Source organism: Aythya fuligula, chromosome 11 (genome assembly GCF_009819795.1).
Source record: "Aythya fuligula isolate bAytFul2 chromosome 11, bAytFul2.pri, whole genome shotgun sequence".
NCBI classification, from domain to species: Eukaryota; Metazoa; Chordata; class Aves; order Anseriformes; family Anatidae; genus Aythya; species Aythya fuligula.
Window position 1 is genome coordinate 7,789,121 of NC_045569.1, and position 18,206 is coordinate 7,807,326.

The 18,206-nt window shown below is 39.3% G+C and overlaps 1 protein-coding gene across 5 annotated transcripts in view; it reads right to left on the bottom strand.

Annotated features, from left to right (window-relative positions):
* Positions 1-18,206, bottom strand: part of CIB2 (calcium and integrin binding family member 2) — a 44,023-nt gene that overhangs the window by 13,808 nt on the left and 12,009 nt on the right. For all 5 annotated transcript variants that reach the window (XM_032194644.1, XM_032194643.1, XM_032194646.1 and 2 more), the window contains 2 exons: positions 15,459-15,493; positions 5,004-5,115 (listed from right to left, as the gene is read on the bottom strand). In XM_032194644.1, the coding sequence (XP_032050535.1) occupies positions 5,004-5,115; positions 15,459-15,493 (147 nt within the window). The remainder of the gene's footprint in view (positions 1-5,003; positions 5,116-15,458; positions 15,494-18,206) is intronic.

An 18,206-nucleotide genomic window follows, 5' to 3' on the forward strand; every position in this document is an offset into this window, starting at 1 on the left:
ACCTATTTAATGATGGCTGCACCACGGTCACGAGGGCCAAAAAAACAAAGATGCCAGTTGCATATGGGATTGCTGATTCTTGCAGAACATAGTAGTCCATCATGGCAATATAAGGCATTGAAACAAAACCTGATTCACTACAGCAAGAAAGTGTAGAAAATACTAATATAGAGCATCAATAGGTACAGATTTAGAATTTGGAGAAAAAATGGCCCTCACTTGTTACACTTGGAGTGCTCAGGGTTAAGTTGAGAAACACTTGTTTAAAACGGCCTTCAGAAAGACAAAAGGAAAGGTCTAAAAGGCATAAAGCATCCCACAATAACGAGAAAAAACTAATAGGATGCAGGGACAAGGATGTCAGGATGAGCTAGAGGCAAATGTTAGCCAAAGCAGGGTGGGGGTCTGGGAAGACAATCAACCTGCTGTCTTGGGTGACCCCATCCATTACACAGAAAACTTTATCACTTTTAAAACTGAGGACAGATCGTTACTTAGCACCAGTGCAACAAAATCATTGAAATGACTTCTAAAACTCAATCCTCTTAAAATTATAGGAAATTATTTTATTTTTATTTTGAAGCAGCATGTATGTGTTCATGTTTAAACTTAGAAAAAAACTGGGTGCTAACACTGATTCTAAAGTGTGATCAATTCTCTGTTCCCTGTGTGTCCTTTTTTTCCCCTGACCGATTCCTGTGCCTGCTGGTCATTCTGTTTCAGTAGTGTGTGGATTTATGAACTACCTCACTCACCACTGCAGCTAATGACAAGGCCTGTGAGGATCAATGAAGTTACTGCACAAGCCAAAAATGGAAAGCAACAGACTGTAAAGTGAATGAAACAAAAACGGTTCCCCTCCAGAAAGCCCTTTTATGACCTCGTCTTGACACAAAGATTGCTACACTGCCACAACCAGAAACAGCCGTATGCCAACTTGAAGGTTCTTACAACCAGAGATTTATACATCACAAAGACGGCAGCCACACATGTAGTCCTGCATCCTACAGAACACGTGTGATCTCTGCGATCAGGTTACATTCTCACATCTAGTTATGTGGAAATGACAGGGATAATGCAAGTGAAATCAGCTGTGTTTTGAAATAAAGGCATCTTCCCTTTTTACATGGCCTCATACTCAGCAATTCGTATTGTTGTGACAAATTTGCAGTATTAATTAGCGTAATCTCAAATGTTCTCATATGCCCTTGAATGAACTTATTAGACTTTTGCTTGTGTAGCCAAGATTGTCAAAATTAGAGGACAGAGACTCCAATGGAACAGACGGAGTAAACTCGATCTGTTAACTTCAGTGTAATGGTAGAACTAATCAACTTAAAGTATCTGCCCCTTCTTTATTTATTTGTTTCTTGCCCTGACTTTCAACTTAAGGACCATGAATTAGTGAAAAATTCATTGCCAATTTAAGTTAGTGAAGATCTTTTTTTCCTTTGAAACACAGACATATTTAAAAACATCCTGGCTCAAAACATTAATGCGTGAAGTAAAGATATTTCTTTATAGTAGCAGAATCTAATTTAGAAAAGTGCATTATTGATTCTATCCATTTGTCAGAATCTGCAGTGGTATTAAGCTCAACATTGCCAGTAACTGGAAGTGTAATGTGCATATGAAAAAAGCCAGGTGCATTGAAATTATCACTAATTTTATTAGAATTCAATAGACATTTAGTTTGTTTGTTTCTATTCTGAGATTCAAATGTCAGTTTTGTCTTCACCTTGATGAAAATTTACTGAGTAAACAATATCGATTTATTTAGCAGTCTGGGAAAGTTGCAAAGGTTAAGGACATTTTTTCTTCATGTATGAGCTGAAGTCAATACCTAGACTGCTTGGAAAATGAACTATAGGTGAAAGACTTGTTCCCCTGTCTGTATAAGAGATAGGGAAATGCTTCGTGACCAACGCTGGCCCAGGTTTATGACTGAGATCTTAGGTGACATTTTAAAACCTTTAACCGTCAATATTTTGAAAGACCCTGGGAGGTGGGGCAGATCCAGTCTCCTCTTTTAATTGTTATTTTACTGGAAACAAGCTCACCAGCTATGGAAGGTACTCCACAAACTCTTAAAACCTCAGTTCCTGAAATGATTGGTTTGACAGCAGTATTTCTAAGGGTTTTCACAGCCTTGGGAAACTTGGGAGAGAATTATTATTAAATTTGACACTGAGTTTTGTCCTGCCATTTGCATGAAACCAAATTCAATTTGTCTCAGGACAGTCTATAGCTGGGTCAGAAAGCTTCACAGATTTGAAGGGGTGAAAGAAGATAGATTTTGATCCACTTTAAATACACATATGCAAGTTTATTACACCACTACCACCTAAATATGTTACAAAAGTGACATACGCTCTTGTATCACAAAATCTAATCATGGGTCAACATAAAATCTATGTCTTATATCTCAGTTTACACACCACACTGTCTTGTAAAAAGAGCAGTCCATCTCTTAACATTTTCACAGAACAGCTGTTCCCTAAGTGTCTGATCCTGTATCTCTGAAGACAAAAAAAGTACGTGTGATTACCATCACTTATTTTCTTTTCAGAACTGAAGGCTGATATCAGCCTGCCAATGTCTCACAAAACAACTACCAGCCATCTGGCAGCTAAGCCCTTCAGAGTTACATAACTGAGCCAGAAAATTTCATATCATGCTCTCAACATCCTAGAGATTCTGCCTTGATAACTACATAAAACTTAAGGAATAGTGAGTCTCCCCACGTGAAGTGCCAGTACAAACACCTAAGTGATGAAAGAGTTGCAGGCATGACATGATAGAGAGATATCAAACTACTTGCAACAAAGAATGAGTCAATCAAAAACCCTTAAGAACCATGTATTTTAATCACAAATCTAAAAAATCAATATTTGTGCATAAGCAAAACACAGCAGATGGCTTAATACAACCAGGATACTTCAAGATACGCCCATGTACTTAGACCACATGAAGCACATACTATTTTATCCTGCCAGCTACTGGAAAAGCTGATGAGTTTATTTTAATTTATATTCATATTGGTAAGACCATTAGTAACTTCTGCTATTGCATCTCATACAAGACTAATTTGCATTTTTATATACAGATGTCCATCCAACATGTCAGCAAGTCAGAAATATATTCATATTTTAAGATAGGTTCCAGGTAACTGGCTGGTTCAGGATATCTGTTAAGAACTGATCCTTTAACTAACCTAAAGCAAATCTCACTGGGACATTAAAAACAAATTCAACTCATCTAGGGATCACCTCTAAGAGAGAAAAAAAGAGTAGAACACAGTAACCATCAAAATCATCAGCCCACCCAGTCCACCAGCCTAAGTCTAACTGGAACCAGCAGCAGATAAAAATAAAATTCAAAAAGAAAGAGATCAGTGCAATGAACATGAGGGACTTCTGATTTACAGAGATTACATCCAAATCATAAATCTAGTTAGTAATCTGTGGAGTTATTCTCTGTACGAGCACTTAAATAGTTTTTGAAGATATCAATGCTGTCTCATCCACAGTGTGGCAACGGGTTCTCATTATTCACGTGTTGTCAGCCATCTCTCTAATAACTTCTTGCACTAAACTCCTTGTTTTTCTGAAAAGTAGTGCATAATTGTGTTCAATTCACCTCTCAACCTCTCATCACTCATCTGATCCCATCATAAGTACAAAAAATAAAGCTTAGAGCAAGCTTTCTACTTTCCAACTTTTAGCTCCATTAGCAATTTAACAATATACTTCAGTATACAGCCTAGGGGCCTAATTAGCTCTGCTTGTGGTAGCTACTTATCTCAGGCTACCTATTTAGATGCCTAATTATGTTTTAAACAATCTAATTCTAGATAATCAACTTAGAAATCTGTGTTGCTATCTCCAGTTTAGACTCAATTTGAGAGAGGAAAAATACGGGGCATTTTTGCAAAGTATTGCTAACTCGTCCTGTTGCCTAATTTTCTTATCTGTACAATAAGAAAAGAGTATAAAAACATCTGTGTGATGCAAAAACTTGCAGTATATATTTATGGTATCTGAACAGTTAACATATAGTAAGATATTTTATGCCAACTGATGAACTGAAAAGAACATTTCAGCAAGATCTTTATACCACCTATTTTCAAGCTCCATGATTACTTCTCCGGATGCACTTTCTTCTTCATTAACTCCATAGGCACATAATTTAGGCTCTTTCATAGATATTTCAACATATTTACACACATAATAATGTTTAAAAAAGGGTTTATAGAATGCTGCTGCTGTTACACTTTCATACATAAACAAACCTTAAATTATACTACTTGCATGTCCTTTTCCTAATTCATGCTGAGCACTGTAATGGGTGAAGAATAACTTTTTAAAACTGTAATACCTACATGATTTAGTAAATGCCATTCATTTCTTTAGAGATGAGATAAGAAGGTCAGCTTCATAAGCTGCAGAGGAGGGAATTACACCAATAGCCCTGGCAGTCAAGGACACAGACTTGGAAAATGCAAACAGCTGATACAAAGCTAACCTGTAGCTGAATTCTAATCAGGTTTGCACTACATAGCTCTAGGAGTTACAAGGGTGAACAGCTTTCAACCGGCTGATGAAAGAAATATTATAACAACTCTGGGAAAAACTTATTTCACATCTCAGGTTTCAATTTTGTAACTATTTTAACAATAATGAGGTACATACTAACTACATTCCTATACTATGCAATATGATTAAGGAAAGTTATCAGCAAAAAAACCCACTGGCTTTGAAAGGATATATGACATGAAGAGAGTGTAAATTGTAGTTTTAGTTCTTACTAATTTCCTTTAATTTCTATCCCAACTATCTCTTCAAGGGAGACATCCACCTAAATATTTTCCATTTTCCGTGGCTGGCTTTGCCCTTGAACAATAACTGGAAGGGGAAAAGATACCGAACTTATTTGACACAATCTCTGGCAGGAAAGCTTTAGAGCTTATCAGAATACAGTTTGTAAGCAGTCAGAAGCCATACCTTTAGCTCAGGCATGTTTATTATAAGCTGCATAGGTAGTTTAACATCCGGGTCCTTTGTATAGTCCATGGGCACAACGTTTGGTGCCATTTCATGGTACCGGCCATGCAACCTGTAAACAAGTAGAAAAAAAAAAGTCATTTTAAATAACCCATTCAATTCATACAGTAGAGAATCCTAGATAAACCTAATCTGGAAGGGACCCAAAGTTATCTAAGTCCAACTCCCAGCTTCACAAAGGAACACCCAAAAACCAAACCCTGTGTCTGAGAATGTTGTCCAAATGCTCCTTGAACTCTGGAGGGCTTGGTGCTGTGACCACTTCCCTGAAGAGCCTGTTCCAGTGCTTGACCACCATCTTAGTGAAGAACCTTTCCCAGTTATCCAACCTGAGTAATCAAACAAATCTGGCTAATCATTATCTGTAAGTGCAAAAGACTGACATATCCAACCCCCATCTTTTTGGAGATAGAGGGATTTGATGTAGTATCCAGCACAACTGCTGCTATCACCGACATATACCTTGAGTTTTTTATTAAGCAGGGTTTCACACCATTTGTATAAAATTTTTAAGCACCAGATTCCTACGTGTACACAAGAAGCAGGCCTGGACCAATGTACTAACACGGAGCAAAACCCAGGGATCAAAGCTGAGTGCAGAATGCTGGTCAAAGATACGGGCATGAAACTGAAAAGACAAATAATATGCCATCTATGCTATGGACAACAGCATCTTGCGAGACCTTACTTCTCAGTTAATAAATAAATAAATAATAATAATAATAAATAAAAAGCCCTTTACCTAGCTGTGCCTCACTAGCAAAGTAGATCTACACTTGTAATTGTAGCACTGTCACACAGACCATTTCCATTTCATTCCATTTCACACAGTTTTGTTTCATTCTTGTCTGAGCTTATTCCTCAAAATGGTGTATTTTAGAGGCAATAAGCAAGTGTTTTTCCTAGAGAAACCCTCAGCAAGCTATTACAACGATTAGGTTTTAGCTAAAAACTTTGCTAAAGGACACAGAATAAAAGCACATAGCCTTGCTCTGCTGCCATAGAGTGTAATAAAATTCCTTTCAAAAAAGAAAGATGAGTGAGCTCGGGCCAAAAGTGTTGAGCTGAACAATACATTTGCTGACAGAATTTGCTTAGTTTTTAGATTCACGAAGAGAAATACATGTTTAGGGACAGGAAGTTGGTAAAACCCACCAAAACAAGCAAATAACTCCCTGGTAAGATGTCTCTGCTGTAATATACATATACACACACATTCCTAGATATACACGTGAGTACATGCAATTTCTCTGTTTTATTCAGCAACATCCACAAGAAGTCAACATTCATTTCTACAGAAAGCTGTTAGGACAACCTGTTCCCTGTCAGTCCATTTACAGTTAAGTCTGTTTTGCTTTTTCTCTGAAGCAGAGCATAAAGGACCTGCCAGGCACTAACAACTAGAGAGCCTTCCAGAACACTGCCTCAGGCTCAACAGGACTCTGTCAGATGTAGCTAGAAAGAAGACAAGGGATGGAAAAACATCCAAGTAATTAACAGCAGATTTGTGGGAAGCTTTCTTATCCTGTTCTCCTCCCACTAACTCTCTCCCTAATTCACCAAAACACACAAAGGTCCATAGGAATAAGAACTTTCCACCTGAGTGGATTTCACACTAAAGCATCCAAATGAGCCTGTAGGAAGTGGCTGTGATCCAGGCTCCTGCAAATAAAATTACAGCAATAAAATAGTCTTTCACAAGCTTTTATCTGTAAGGATCCTACAACTCTATTTGAGATAGCTTTATTATATGGCATTATCACGATGAAAAACACAAAGGTTGTGAAACCAATATGCAATATGCTACACAAGCACCATTATCCTTTGCAATAAATAAATAATAATAATTTAAAAAAAAAAAACAAAAAAAAAAAACAAAAAAAAAAAAAAAAAAAAAAAAAAAAACCCAATAAAACCAAACAACAGAACACCACATCTTTTCTTTTTTTTTTTTTTTTTTCCTCTGCTGGGAAGTTGTAAAGACAGCTGGAAAGTTATTCAGGGACACCACACGCCATTTCATGATAAACTAAGCACTGGATTGCCAGTCCCTCAAATGACTTTGTGGATAACTGGTAGAAAAAAAGAACTTCTGCAGCCTCTTACAGGATCCTGAGAAAGCCATATATCACATGGTGTAATACAGTCCCTTTTGCATGAATTTTAGTCAAACTTCCATGCACTTGAGTAACCTGCATTACACTGGGTGAGTACTTACTTTTTGGCAAGGGAACTGGCCGTTTCTCATCAATCATTCTATAACACAATGCAAAGATCAGTGGACATAAAGGTTATTTCCTCAGATGACTACTTGGGTTAGTCTAGAACCATAAACCTCCTGCATGCAACAGCACTACATCAATCAGCCACACCATGGCCATACCTGGACCAATACAGAGAGCCAGCTTCAGCAACCTTCTCCTGAGAGCTGTGCTGATTGTCACTGTACACACTGCTGTGCTGACACATTTGACACAATAACATTAATTACTAACTGGAAATGGCATATCAGTAAACCTCCATGCTAAATGTTCTACTATTTCTTCTGTTTGTATAGAAGCAGAAGGCACTTCAGATGATGGCCTGAATTCATACGGAGCTGTGACCTGGCTTTGTGTCCTTTCGTTCAGCATGTCCCCGAACGGGAAGCATATCTGAAAATAATGAAGTGGCTTTGGCTGTCCGCCTTAGTCATAGACACATTTATGCCTTAGAAATGGAGCAATGTGAAGTTTTGCAGTGCAATCTAAACACACATAGATTTGGAAAGGCTGCCCTCACCACGCACAGACCATTAGAAATGCTCATAAGCCCAGGGCCTACAACAAGCCTCACTGCCTTCGCAGCAGTGACTACAGATCCTGATGTGGTATTTGCCTCAAGAAATTCTTCCAGATGCCTGCAAAAGCATCTCTCCTTTCCTGGATGCGCTCCCCCTTTGTTGGCAGAATGCTGTATTTATTCTGCATGGAAGGAGAAGAAAGGCTAGTAGCATTTGTTAGTGTTTTCCTTCCCACAGATTAGAGTAGAAGAAATGTAGTGACAAATGTCATAACAGACAAATGACACCGTTTCCTCAGATTTTGGTGTATGTTTAAGCTTAATGTACCATACCCAAGGACCAAGAGTGTGATTCTTTCACAAATTAATTCCATCCAAACCCGAACTGCTGATCTGCACTTACAGACAGTTCAGGCCTGCCCACCCACTCACCTCCTTTGCATAAGCAGTAACACTTAGGAAACTGCAGCAAGGTCAGGGAACTGATGTGACTGAAAATACAGAAGTTTCACAGCTCCTTGAGGTAGCTCACAGTTGCAACTGCAACACTGCTTGTGCAAGTAACTGAGGGTATACTTTTTCTATTAATCAAACAAGAACAGATCAAGACTTACCCCTGTAGACAGCAGAAACTGTTAAATCAACTCAGCTCAGTGAGCAAAATCAAAAAAAAACAAAAAAAAAAACAAAAAAAAAAAACAACACTACAGCACCCTACATTTGGTTCTGCTATTTCATTCTACCATGTGAAAGTGTTTTACTTGGCAAAAATGGTGGGTCAGATTCCTTACTCCAGTTCTCAAGGGTGTAACACCCTGGAATCACAAAAGGGCATGTGCTAGACATGGCGGAAATGGGATCTCTCTACGCTCATAATGGAGCCTCTAGCTATACCTGAACAGACCTAAATGAATAAATAAAAAGATTTCTAAGCACCCTGCAGTGATTGTTTTAATTTGCTCTTGAGCTCGGAATGAAAGTCAGATTGTCCTTGAGGTCACCAGCGGGTATGCTGAGAAACAGAGAAGCTCTTCCTTGGCTTGATACACATCAATCACCACCATTAAACGTTTCGTTGCGACATTACAGCTAGCTGGGCTGCTTTTGTAATAAGAACTCTGCGCTAAAGGAGTGCTGAAAACAAAAGATAAAAGCTGGTAATGGCTCACTGATTAGACGGAAGCAGAACCTTTAAAGCGGCCTATAGAACCTAATACCTTAAAACATCTCACCAAGTCTGGTGCTGCCTTCACAGTACCAGTCACTTCATTTTTGGTATGGAAAAAAGAAAAAAATTATTCAGGAATATCTATCCTATTTTAGGCTAAATAACATGAATACATTCAAAATACATATGAATGTAACACCACAAATCATAAACACCCCAAAGAGTAAATTCTAGACTGCTCTGCATATTCACAGAAAACGAAGAGCAATATGGCTTAACTGGAACAACAAAGCAAGGCCTTGAGTGCTGATGAGCAGTCCCACAAGGAGCTGTACTGGGTCTGGCTGGGATGTTAACTTTCCCTGCAGCAGCCCATGCAGTGCTGTGCTCTGCTCTTGGAGCTAGAACAGCAGTGGGATCACAGCAGTGCTGTGTCTGCTGCTGAGCAGTGCTGGCACAGCATCAGGACCCTCTCTAACCCTCCTAGGGGGTGAGCAAAAAGGTGAGAAAAGAAACATCACCAGGGCAGCTGACCTAAACCAACTGAAGGGATATTCCATACCATATGTCGCACTCAGCAATAAAAGGTGGAAAAAGGAAGAAGAGGGGAGGGGTGGGCTCTCATTATGAAAACTTCAGTCCTCCTCCTGAACATCAGCTACACGCGTTGTTGAGGCCCTGCTTCAAGGACGTGGTCAAGCATCGCTCATTTGTGGGAAGCAGAGAGTAATTTCTTTCCTCTGCACTTCCACATAGCCTTTATTTGTTTTGTTTTTCCCTTTCCCGCTCACTTCTCCCATTTTCCCTTTAGTTAAATTGTTTAATTAATAATCATCTTTCCTTAATAATTATTTTTTCCCTTTAATTTAATTATCCTTATCTCAACCCATAAGTTGTTCTTTCCTTTACTTCTTCCCCTCCTCTTCGAAGGAGGGGGAGTGAGAGAGCAGTTGTGGTGTTCAGCTGCCTAGCACAGTAAAAGCACCACAGGAGCTCATAGGAGCCACACCTTGATCTAGCCAAATGTCGAACGTACAGAACGGAATAAACAATGAACAGCACATCCAGAGAAGCACTCCGTTGCTGTTCAGCTGCACTTTCAGTTTCCCACCAAAATCAAATCTACTGGCTCTTGTTCAGATGTATGAGTGTCATGGAAAAGCTGCAGAACAGCTTCTGGGAATATGCAGGAACACAACACTTCAGAGATGAGCAGCAGCAGCAGCGATTTGTCTGCCCACAGCCCTGGGAACGGACAGATCGGCCCTTGTGAACTCCCAGAGATATGGATAGCTAGAAGCAAAAGAAGCAACAACATTCAAGACAGAATTGCACAGACTGCAGGGAGAATGCAACATACTGATGGCAAAGCCAGCAGCTGGGAACTGATTTTCAACTGCTGCTAGTTGCTGTAGCAATGCAAATTGTTAGAGTGCACACACACTTGTCCTAGAGCGCTGTTATTGCAGACAGTCAAACGTGGGGTCTGAGAGCTGGGGCGCAGATGACTCTGTATCCATAAGTCTGCCACACACAGAAAAAGTTACCGCAGCTCAAAGAGAAGGAGGTTCATGGAATCATAGAATATCCCAAGTTGGAAAGGACCCATAAGGATCATCAAGTCCAATTCCTAGGTTCTTCAGTTTGGGGCTGAGAAACGAGGGACATTCAGGGCTGTCTGCAACTGGTTAAGGAAAGATTCCTTTCAGGGTCTCAGAATTATGCCACCGGGCTTAAATGGCAAGGTTTTTATTCTGTTGGCAAAGCCCTTTTTCTCCAGAACTGACAATATGGGCACTTCCCCTTTCTGCACGTGGGCCCCAAACTTTTTGAAAGACGAGATGTGCTAGGAAAACAGAAGCTGTGTTCTAGCTTCTCCCTCCATCTGCACAGCAGCTTGCTCCCAAGGGAAATGCATCTCTAGCCCTTTCCCATATTTGTTCCCTTATAAGGAAGGCTTTCCAGACACTTGGAGGAAACCCCTGCTTTTCTTCCCTGCTTCACTCTCAGGCAGGTTTTGGGTTTTAAATCCAGCATATAGCTGGATTGGCCAGAATTGGCTCCTCTGTACCTTATCTTTTGCCCCTCAAACACACGCCAATGAACACGCAGAGAAGGGAATGCAACAGAATTATAAATGTTCTTCTGCACGAGAAGGTTCAAAGCTTTGCTGATTGTCCAGATAGTGCCCAACTTGGTAATTTAGTGCCATATTCTTCTAGCAGCTGTCTAGCTAGGTTAAGTCAGTCTCAAACTCTACAATTCTAATTTACAGAGTTCATACTTTTTGGCTAGGACAGATATCCAAGAACACCTGTGTTTGAATGCTTGGGTATTTGCCAAATTGTACTAGTCTAGAGGGAGAAATAGAAACAGACGGGTTGGCTAGCAGATAAGCGTTATTGCTGGAGTAAAAGCTTGGCTGCTAGAAAATCAGATTTACATTTCTCAGGAGGAGAAATACTGCCTTATAGGAGACAAGCATTTGATCCCATCTACAATCTCAAGACAGGCATGTTATATAAACAGATTAATTATTGCCATCAATAACGTGTTTTTCCAACCTTTCTTCTTTCTTGTTTTTCCTCCACTAATCCTCTTATTCTTGTTTCTCTCTACTGGACCTTTTCCAGTACAACAAATCTCTTTTGAATGGTGATGCCCAAAACTGGACAGTCTGTTCACACTGAGGTCCCAGAATGACATGCTGACTAGAATGGAATTCTCCCCTTTTACACACAATGTTTAGGTTAACACACCTTAGAAGTACGCCCTGCTCCCATCCCTCCCCCCCCCCCCCTTTTTTTTTTTTTTTAACATTGGTATCCAGGGAGGGTGGGGGGGTGTCAGTTTGTTTTTTAAATTTGCTTAGATCAATTAATCCCCTTCCCATATATCTTAACTACTAATACCATTTACCATTCTGCACTGACAATTTTTTCTCCTATCTATTGACAGTTTGTAATACTTGACTGTATGAATTTCAGTGCAGACTGTTGGTGATCTTGGACCTTCTCTCTGATACACTGAGCATGGCTTTAAAAGGTAACGTTGATCTTCATAGTGTGTCCAATCCCCCCTCAGCTCAATGCTTCTTGCAGTTCTTACAATTTTTTTCAAGTATGTTCACTGGTACCTTAGCCAAGAGGTTAGTGCACTCATACAACAGAGGTAGAAAAGGACTAATGCATGCAGGAAAATGCAAAAAGGCTTTACAACAATAAAGATATGTTGCATCTGTTTCTTCTCTCTTATCCACAAGAGCAGTCACTCATGAAGGAGGAGATTTGCTTTTAGCAAATCCACAGTGGCTGCATCTGAGCACGTATTATGTTCTAGGCACTTAAGAGCTGATCATCCACTCAGTGGTCTGGCATCTTTCCATACACTGAGGTTGCGTCCTGCAGTCCTGGTGTAATCTCCACATTCTCAGGCAAAGCGGGGTATGCTTTCAAAGCCCTAACACACACCTATCAATAGAATCAGTAAGGATTCTGAACGTTTGTCAGCTGTCCTGTAAGTATTTTAGATAATATTTTGTCATTGATAGTACATATACATCTACATTATCCACAGATCTTCAACATGCTCTTGCCCTGGGCTCATTTAATGAGTTGTGTTAAGCACTTCTCCACGAGAATTTTTACATTTTTTGGTGATAAACACTCAACTGAAACATGATAAATAATTATTTGTTTCTTCTCTTTCACCAGGCATGATTATCTTTTCTGCAGTCCATTAACATAGTAGTTTTCCCTCCTCCTAGATCCATAATCATGGGCCACGATGATATTTTCATTTCTTCTTCACCTTAACTTAAATTGCACTATTTCCTTATAGTTTATAAACATACTTCCTTCCACACTTAGATTATCGATCAGGAGAACGTGTCCTCGACCCCTTTGACAGCAGCCTGCATTTATGTTGACTTAAACTGATCACGGTACCAAAGTCTTACAGTGACACTAGACTAAGCCAATCTAACATCTCACCTCCACTGAAATGTAGAGTCTTGCTCTCTTTTACTTTCCTCATTTTCAGTCCCATTTTCCTGTTCTGGTTCTTGTTCCAGCTTTAGCACTCACCCTTGAAAGAGCTGATTCAGCTCATTAAACCAGCAGAAGAGAAATTTGTTGTTTGGGCTTTTTGATGGTCTATTTTCCCGCACAGAAAGATGGATAATATCACTTAGCCCATTTCACCTAATTGCAATCTCATGCTGTTTTGCATGAGTTTAAAGTCATATAAATTGGAGCTGCCATATTTATTCCTTCATCCCCATCTAAGCAACCGTGTCCCTTTGCTTGTGTCATCACTACCACTCATACTAATAGATGGTGAGCCAGCCAGGGAGGCTGACTTCAGCCAAAAACTATTTGCCTTTTTTTTTTTTTTTTTTTTTTTGCTAAGTCATTTGTTTACATTTCTGTGCTTTTTAGAAAAGCAGCCCTTATTAAAATCTATCAGGGTTGTTCTAACTTAAATACTGTTTCCCACAGTCATCTCTTTACTGTACTTAAACTGGTCTATTTAAATGCCAGGTGATGACAACACCTCTCATGGACACCACTAGCTTCAGGAAGTATTCAGACCAGCATTTTCACTACAACAGAATGCAAACCCTACAACTAAGACCATTTTTAGCATTCTGGAGGTAAAATAGTTTGATTTATTCTTACCAGGAGGAGCTTGCAACCTCAACAATCAAGATAAAAGAAATATTTTCCTCATACTTAAAAGGCACAAAAATATTAAGACAGGCGAATTAAAGAGGCAATTTGTCAAAGATGCTTAGTTGCTTACATAGATTAGTGAAGGAGTAACAAAGTAAACCAACAACTTCCAGTTCTACAGTCCCTATCCCATGCATAGTCACCATGTCAAACTTTATTAGATAAATAATCATCATCTTGTTCTTAAGCAGCAGAACCTTTGCCACAGTTCGGTGCTCCTTCCTTTATCAGGAAGTCTTATGAATCGCAGTGACCTCCTCTACTCTGTCACACTTACCTTGCGAGGACAAAAAATCATAAATCACCTGTCTGCAAATGCAGTTTCAAATTACACAGCTCTGAGACACACCCGAGAATACTGTTACATAAACATTCACAAATCCAGCTCATTTATAATTGCTATTTTTAGAACATTCTGAAACATTCAGTGCCTTGATATCAAATTTCAACAAGTTTTATTTCAGTATCATGCATCAAGAAAAAATCCAGAATGCATGTAAAAAACACCTTAGGACATTTCTGTGAGGAAATCTCTCTTCATTTCTGTCAGTCTTTACCTGCTTGTCAAAACTGCACATTGGAAACTTCTCTACTACTATTTTTTTTATCCACTGCAACCCAGAAAAAAAGAGAACAAAAGTTGCTGACTCCTCAGTTCATAGCCAGATTTCACGATGCTGTAACATTCCTGCTTGCCTATCATACAGTGACATTTTCTGACTTCAGAACATCTTTTCCTGAAATCTGCAGCATATTTTTCAAAGTACACTTTCTGTGTTCTCTCAGTTGCTCGTGATGGTGTGAGTTTTCATTATGGAAACGCTGTTTCCCAAATGTGAAAGTCTGTGTACTCAGATTAAGAAGTTTCTTAATTACATCTTCTGGGGAAATATTTGATTCCTTACTTCCTTTCTTTCATCAGCATATTACAGTTGTGTGTCCATTCTCCCCCTGCCAACATCTTGCTAGATAATTAGTTGTGTTTTGTGTCATATTCTTTAATTTGGGCCTGTATTACACATGCTCTAGACTCCTATTTGTCCACAAAATTTTCTGTAGATGTACCTTAGGTGCACAAATACCAAGAACAAAGGTATGTAAGAAATTAGCTGAAATACCACCTCTATTTTCCCCCACCAAAAAATAAAGTAACCCATTAGTTTTCACCTCAACAGAATTGCTGAACATCAGTCTTACTGAAGTTTACTGCTAAGGCAAAGAACACCTCTCACAGAGACCAGATCTATTTCTGATCTCAGAGCAAAGCACTTTCCAATGTTTATGAAAACAAAGGCTGTTTCCCTGATACTGCTTATGTCTCAGAAGCTATTCAAATTTGAGAATCTAGAACATTATGAGCTCCTAAGTTACATGCCATATCATGCATCCTAGATACATGCCGCAGATGTAGTCTCACTCCTTATTAGGACAAAAATCCTGAGCAAAAACAAACAGAAAAGCAGCAAATTCTATTCAGAAAGTCACTGACTCCCTACTATTCAATGGCTTCTCCCTAGAAAAGCCTATGTTAGTGACGTTAACACAACAGACATCTTTTGCTTACATACATTTACATATTATACATGTACCCTGAGCCCCATCCTACATTCATTTATGCAAAATAACTGGTTTCATTTGTTTTCCTCGCCAGTCAGAAAAAAGCAATTTTGTTCTTTCCATGTGATGACAGAAAAAATAATATAGTTTACTTACCGAAGGATTTCTTTCCGAGTGAAGAATGTGCAATCCTGTTAAAAAAAACAAAATGTATTACCATACAATAGAAATATTGAAAGTGGGCGCAAAGGATTACTTTTTAATGTTTTGGGGAGAAAACTTAGAGCTGGCAGAAAAACATTAAAGATACCATTTATGTACCATCCGGTTTTGATTTGGAAAGCAATATATGCTATAAAGTAACTCTATAGAAAGCAATGAATGTTATAAAATAATTGAAATATCCTAAGGTGTTGTTTTGTTTTGTTTAAAGGGAAAGTTATGCCCTGTATTCAAACCTAGAAACACCGATGACAATGAAATACTGGATGATGAGTTCTGCACATTGCTCAGGCCCTGAGTTTAGAGAACATGCAAGTTTGTGTCTCAGAGTTACTGGCTGATGGGAGGGTGGGAGCGCCAGAGTGCTAGATGCAAGTATAACCAAACCACAACACTCCTGATGACTACCTGCTTCTCTCACAGGCCTGAGTGATGTGGCAGAGCATACGCTTAAGAATTCAGCTCCTATCGTAATAGGTTTTCTCCTTTAACGCAAACATTTAAAAAATACATCCTAAAATCAACTAGTGACAAGACAACAGACAGAGTTGTTATGCTGTACCTATAAGCACATAGAGCTACTGCACCCTCACCCTGGTCCTGCTCTTCAGTCAACTGCTGAAAATGCATTTTGTCTCTAAGGTGAGAATTAATCTGGCTAAATGCCTGCTTCTTCAAAGGGGGGGGAAAGCAAATGATCACAGCTAGCTGAAGCAATCAACCAGCTCATCTCAGGTATCCAGGTACAGTATCAGTCCTGCCTGGTATCAATTATTGAGTTTGCTTGCTCTCCTCTGCACCAAGCAGGAGCAGAAGCAGCTTTCCCTTCCGTGTATTGTGTAGCAGAATAGTGTTACAAGGCAGGATAGGAAGGCACACCGTGAGCTGCCAACAAAGATGTCACATTGTCTGGAACCGCACAAAGTGAAATAGGAGCCAGCTGGGTAAGTCTTCATTAATTCCAGCTTGTTCGCCACTTACAGTCAAACTGCCACTAAAGGATGCATCATTTACTAATGAAAGGCAGGTGCAATCTCACAAATGATGGTGGTGCCCTGAGCAGCAATCATCCTGTAATTATATAGGCTTGAGAAAACAGCAGACACTGTTACTTAACTAGAAAGCTGACACAGAACTGATACACAGATAGAGATAAAGATGAACAAGATGAGTTACTCTTCACCTTCTAGAACTCTTGTGAGAGCACCACTAAAAACCACAGCAAGATGTCATAAACCTTTTCCAATGAAAGTCCACATTTAGTTGTTTTTTTTGTTTGTTTGTTTTTTTTTAAATCTGAGTCACTTCACTTCTTTGACAGCAAACATTGTATTCCATCTTTAGTTTTATCAAAGGAATTTTTTAGTGCCGTAATCTAAAAACATGGACACTGGAGACCTTTATAACAAAAGACAACACAATCCTGTTTCCCTGTAATAGCAAGTATTTGCCTGACCACTGTTGCTGACTGCAGTATTCCAAATACGCCTGACAATTACATGGCATTGTGTGTTAGGGGTGTCACAAAATTTACAATGGTTTCTGAGACCACTTTCAGAGAGCTTAGAGCTATTCAATGTCAAGGCACCAAGGTCAGGACCCTGGCTTCTACTTCCAACCCACAGCAAGACCTTACACACCCCTTAAAAAATGCTTTGCCTGGCTGATCCTGAACAGCAAATGCAAAAGCCATGGCTCCAGCCTCTGAGAGGGAAGTCCAGCCAGCTCTCCTGCTTCTCTCAGCTAATTTCTGTTCTTCCTTTATGCTGACTTCATGCCAATGAGTAGTGTAACTGCATCAGAGAATTCAGAGAAGGAACTAATGTGTTTGGAAACTAACCATACAAAAAGGGATTCGTTTTCAGCTTGGATCACCTCCTTGTTGTGGCTTGGAACAATGTCACTAATTCTAGCACCAGTGTTGAGAGAAGAAACTAAAACAAGTCATTACTGATGGGAGGGAAGAGGTATAGGACTACCCTTTTTGTTGGAAGCACAGCCCCAAGTTGGATTAAAGTCACCATGGAACCCAGGTCTAAATATAATTTCATTTTGTATTTGCTGTAACTCCATCAATTTAATTCAAATCTAATTAAAGACTTTTGGCCAGAGAAACAAGGAGGTGAATCATCCAATTTTCTTCTGGCTACTTCATTCATACAGAAAACACAAAATGATGGACAATAAATAGTAAATAAACATGTCAAATTAAGTCCCTCATATGGAAATGTGAAATGGGTCCTGGGAACTATGCATATGCCTACATCAATCTTCCTTTAAGCCATGAATATCACGGAACACATTGTTACCATGTAGACGGTATTTCAGTCTACCATTGATTTACAAAGCAATCTGCCTTATTCTGTTTGGACACTAAAGCCATGAGGAGTCCTGCTAGAAAAGCACAGGCTAAACACTCAAAGGAACATGACCACGGTTTTCATAATTAGTATCAGTTCTAGATTTCCAGCAAGAACTTATCCTGGAAATGGAGGCTTTTATTTCTAATGCTATACAACGGCCTGAAAAGCTACTGCTAACAGGAGGTCCCCTGTGGGTTTCAGGTTATTTAGGACAGAGGTCTTGCCTTGAAAGATTACCTACTCCTGCACTTGAGAGAATACCCGCTCCTTTTCTAAGATCAACTATCCCACTTGGTCTGTCCTTGTGCCCCCAGTAATT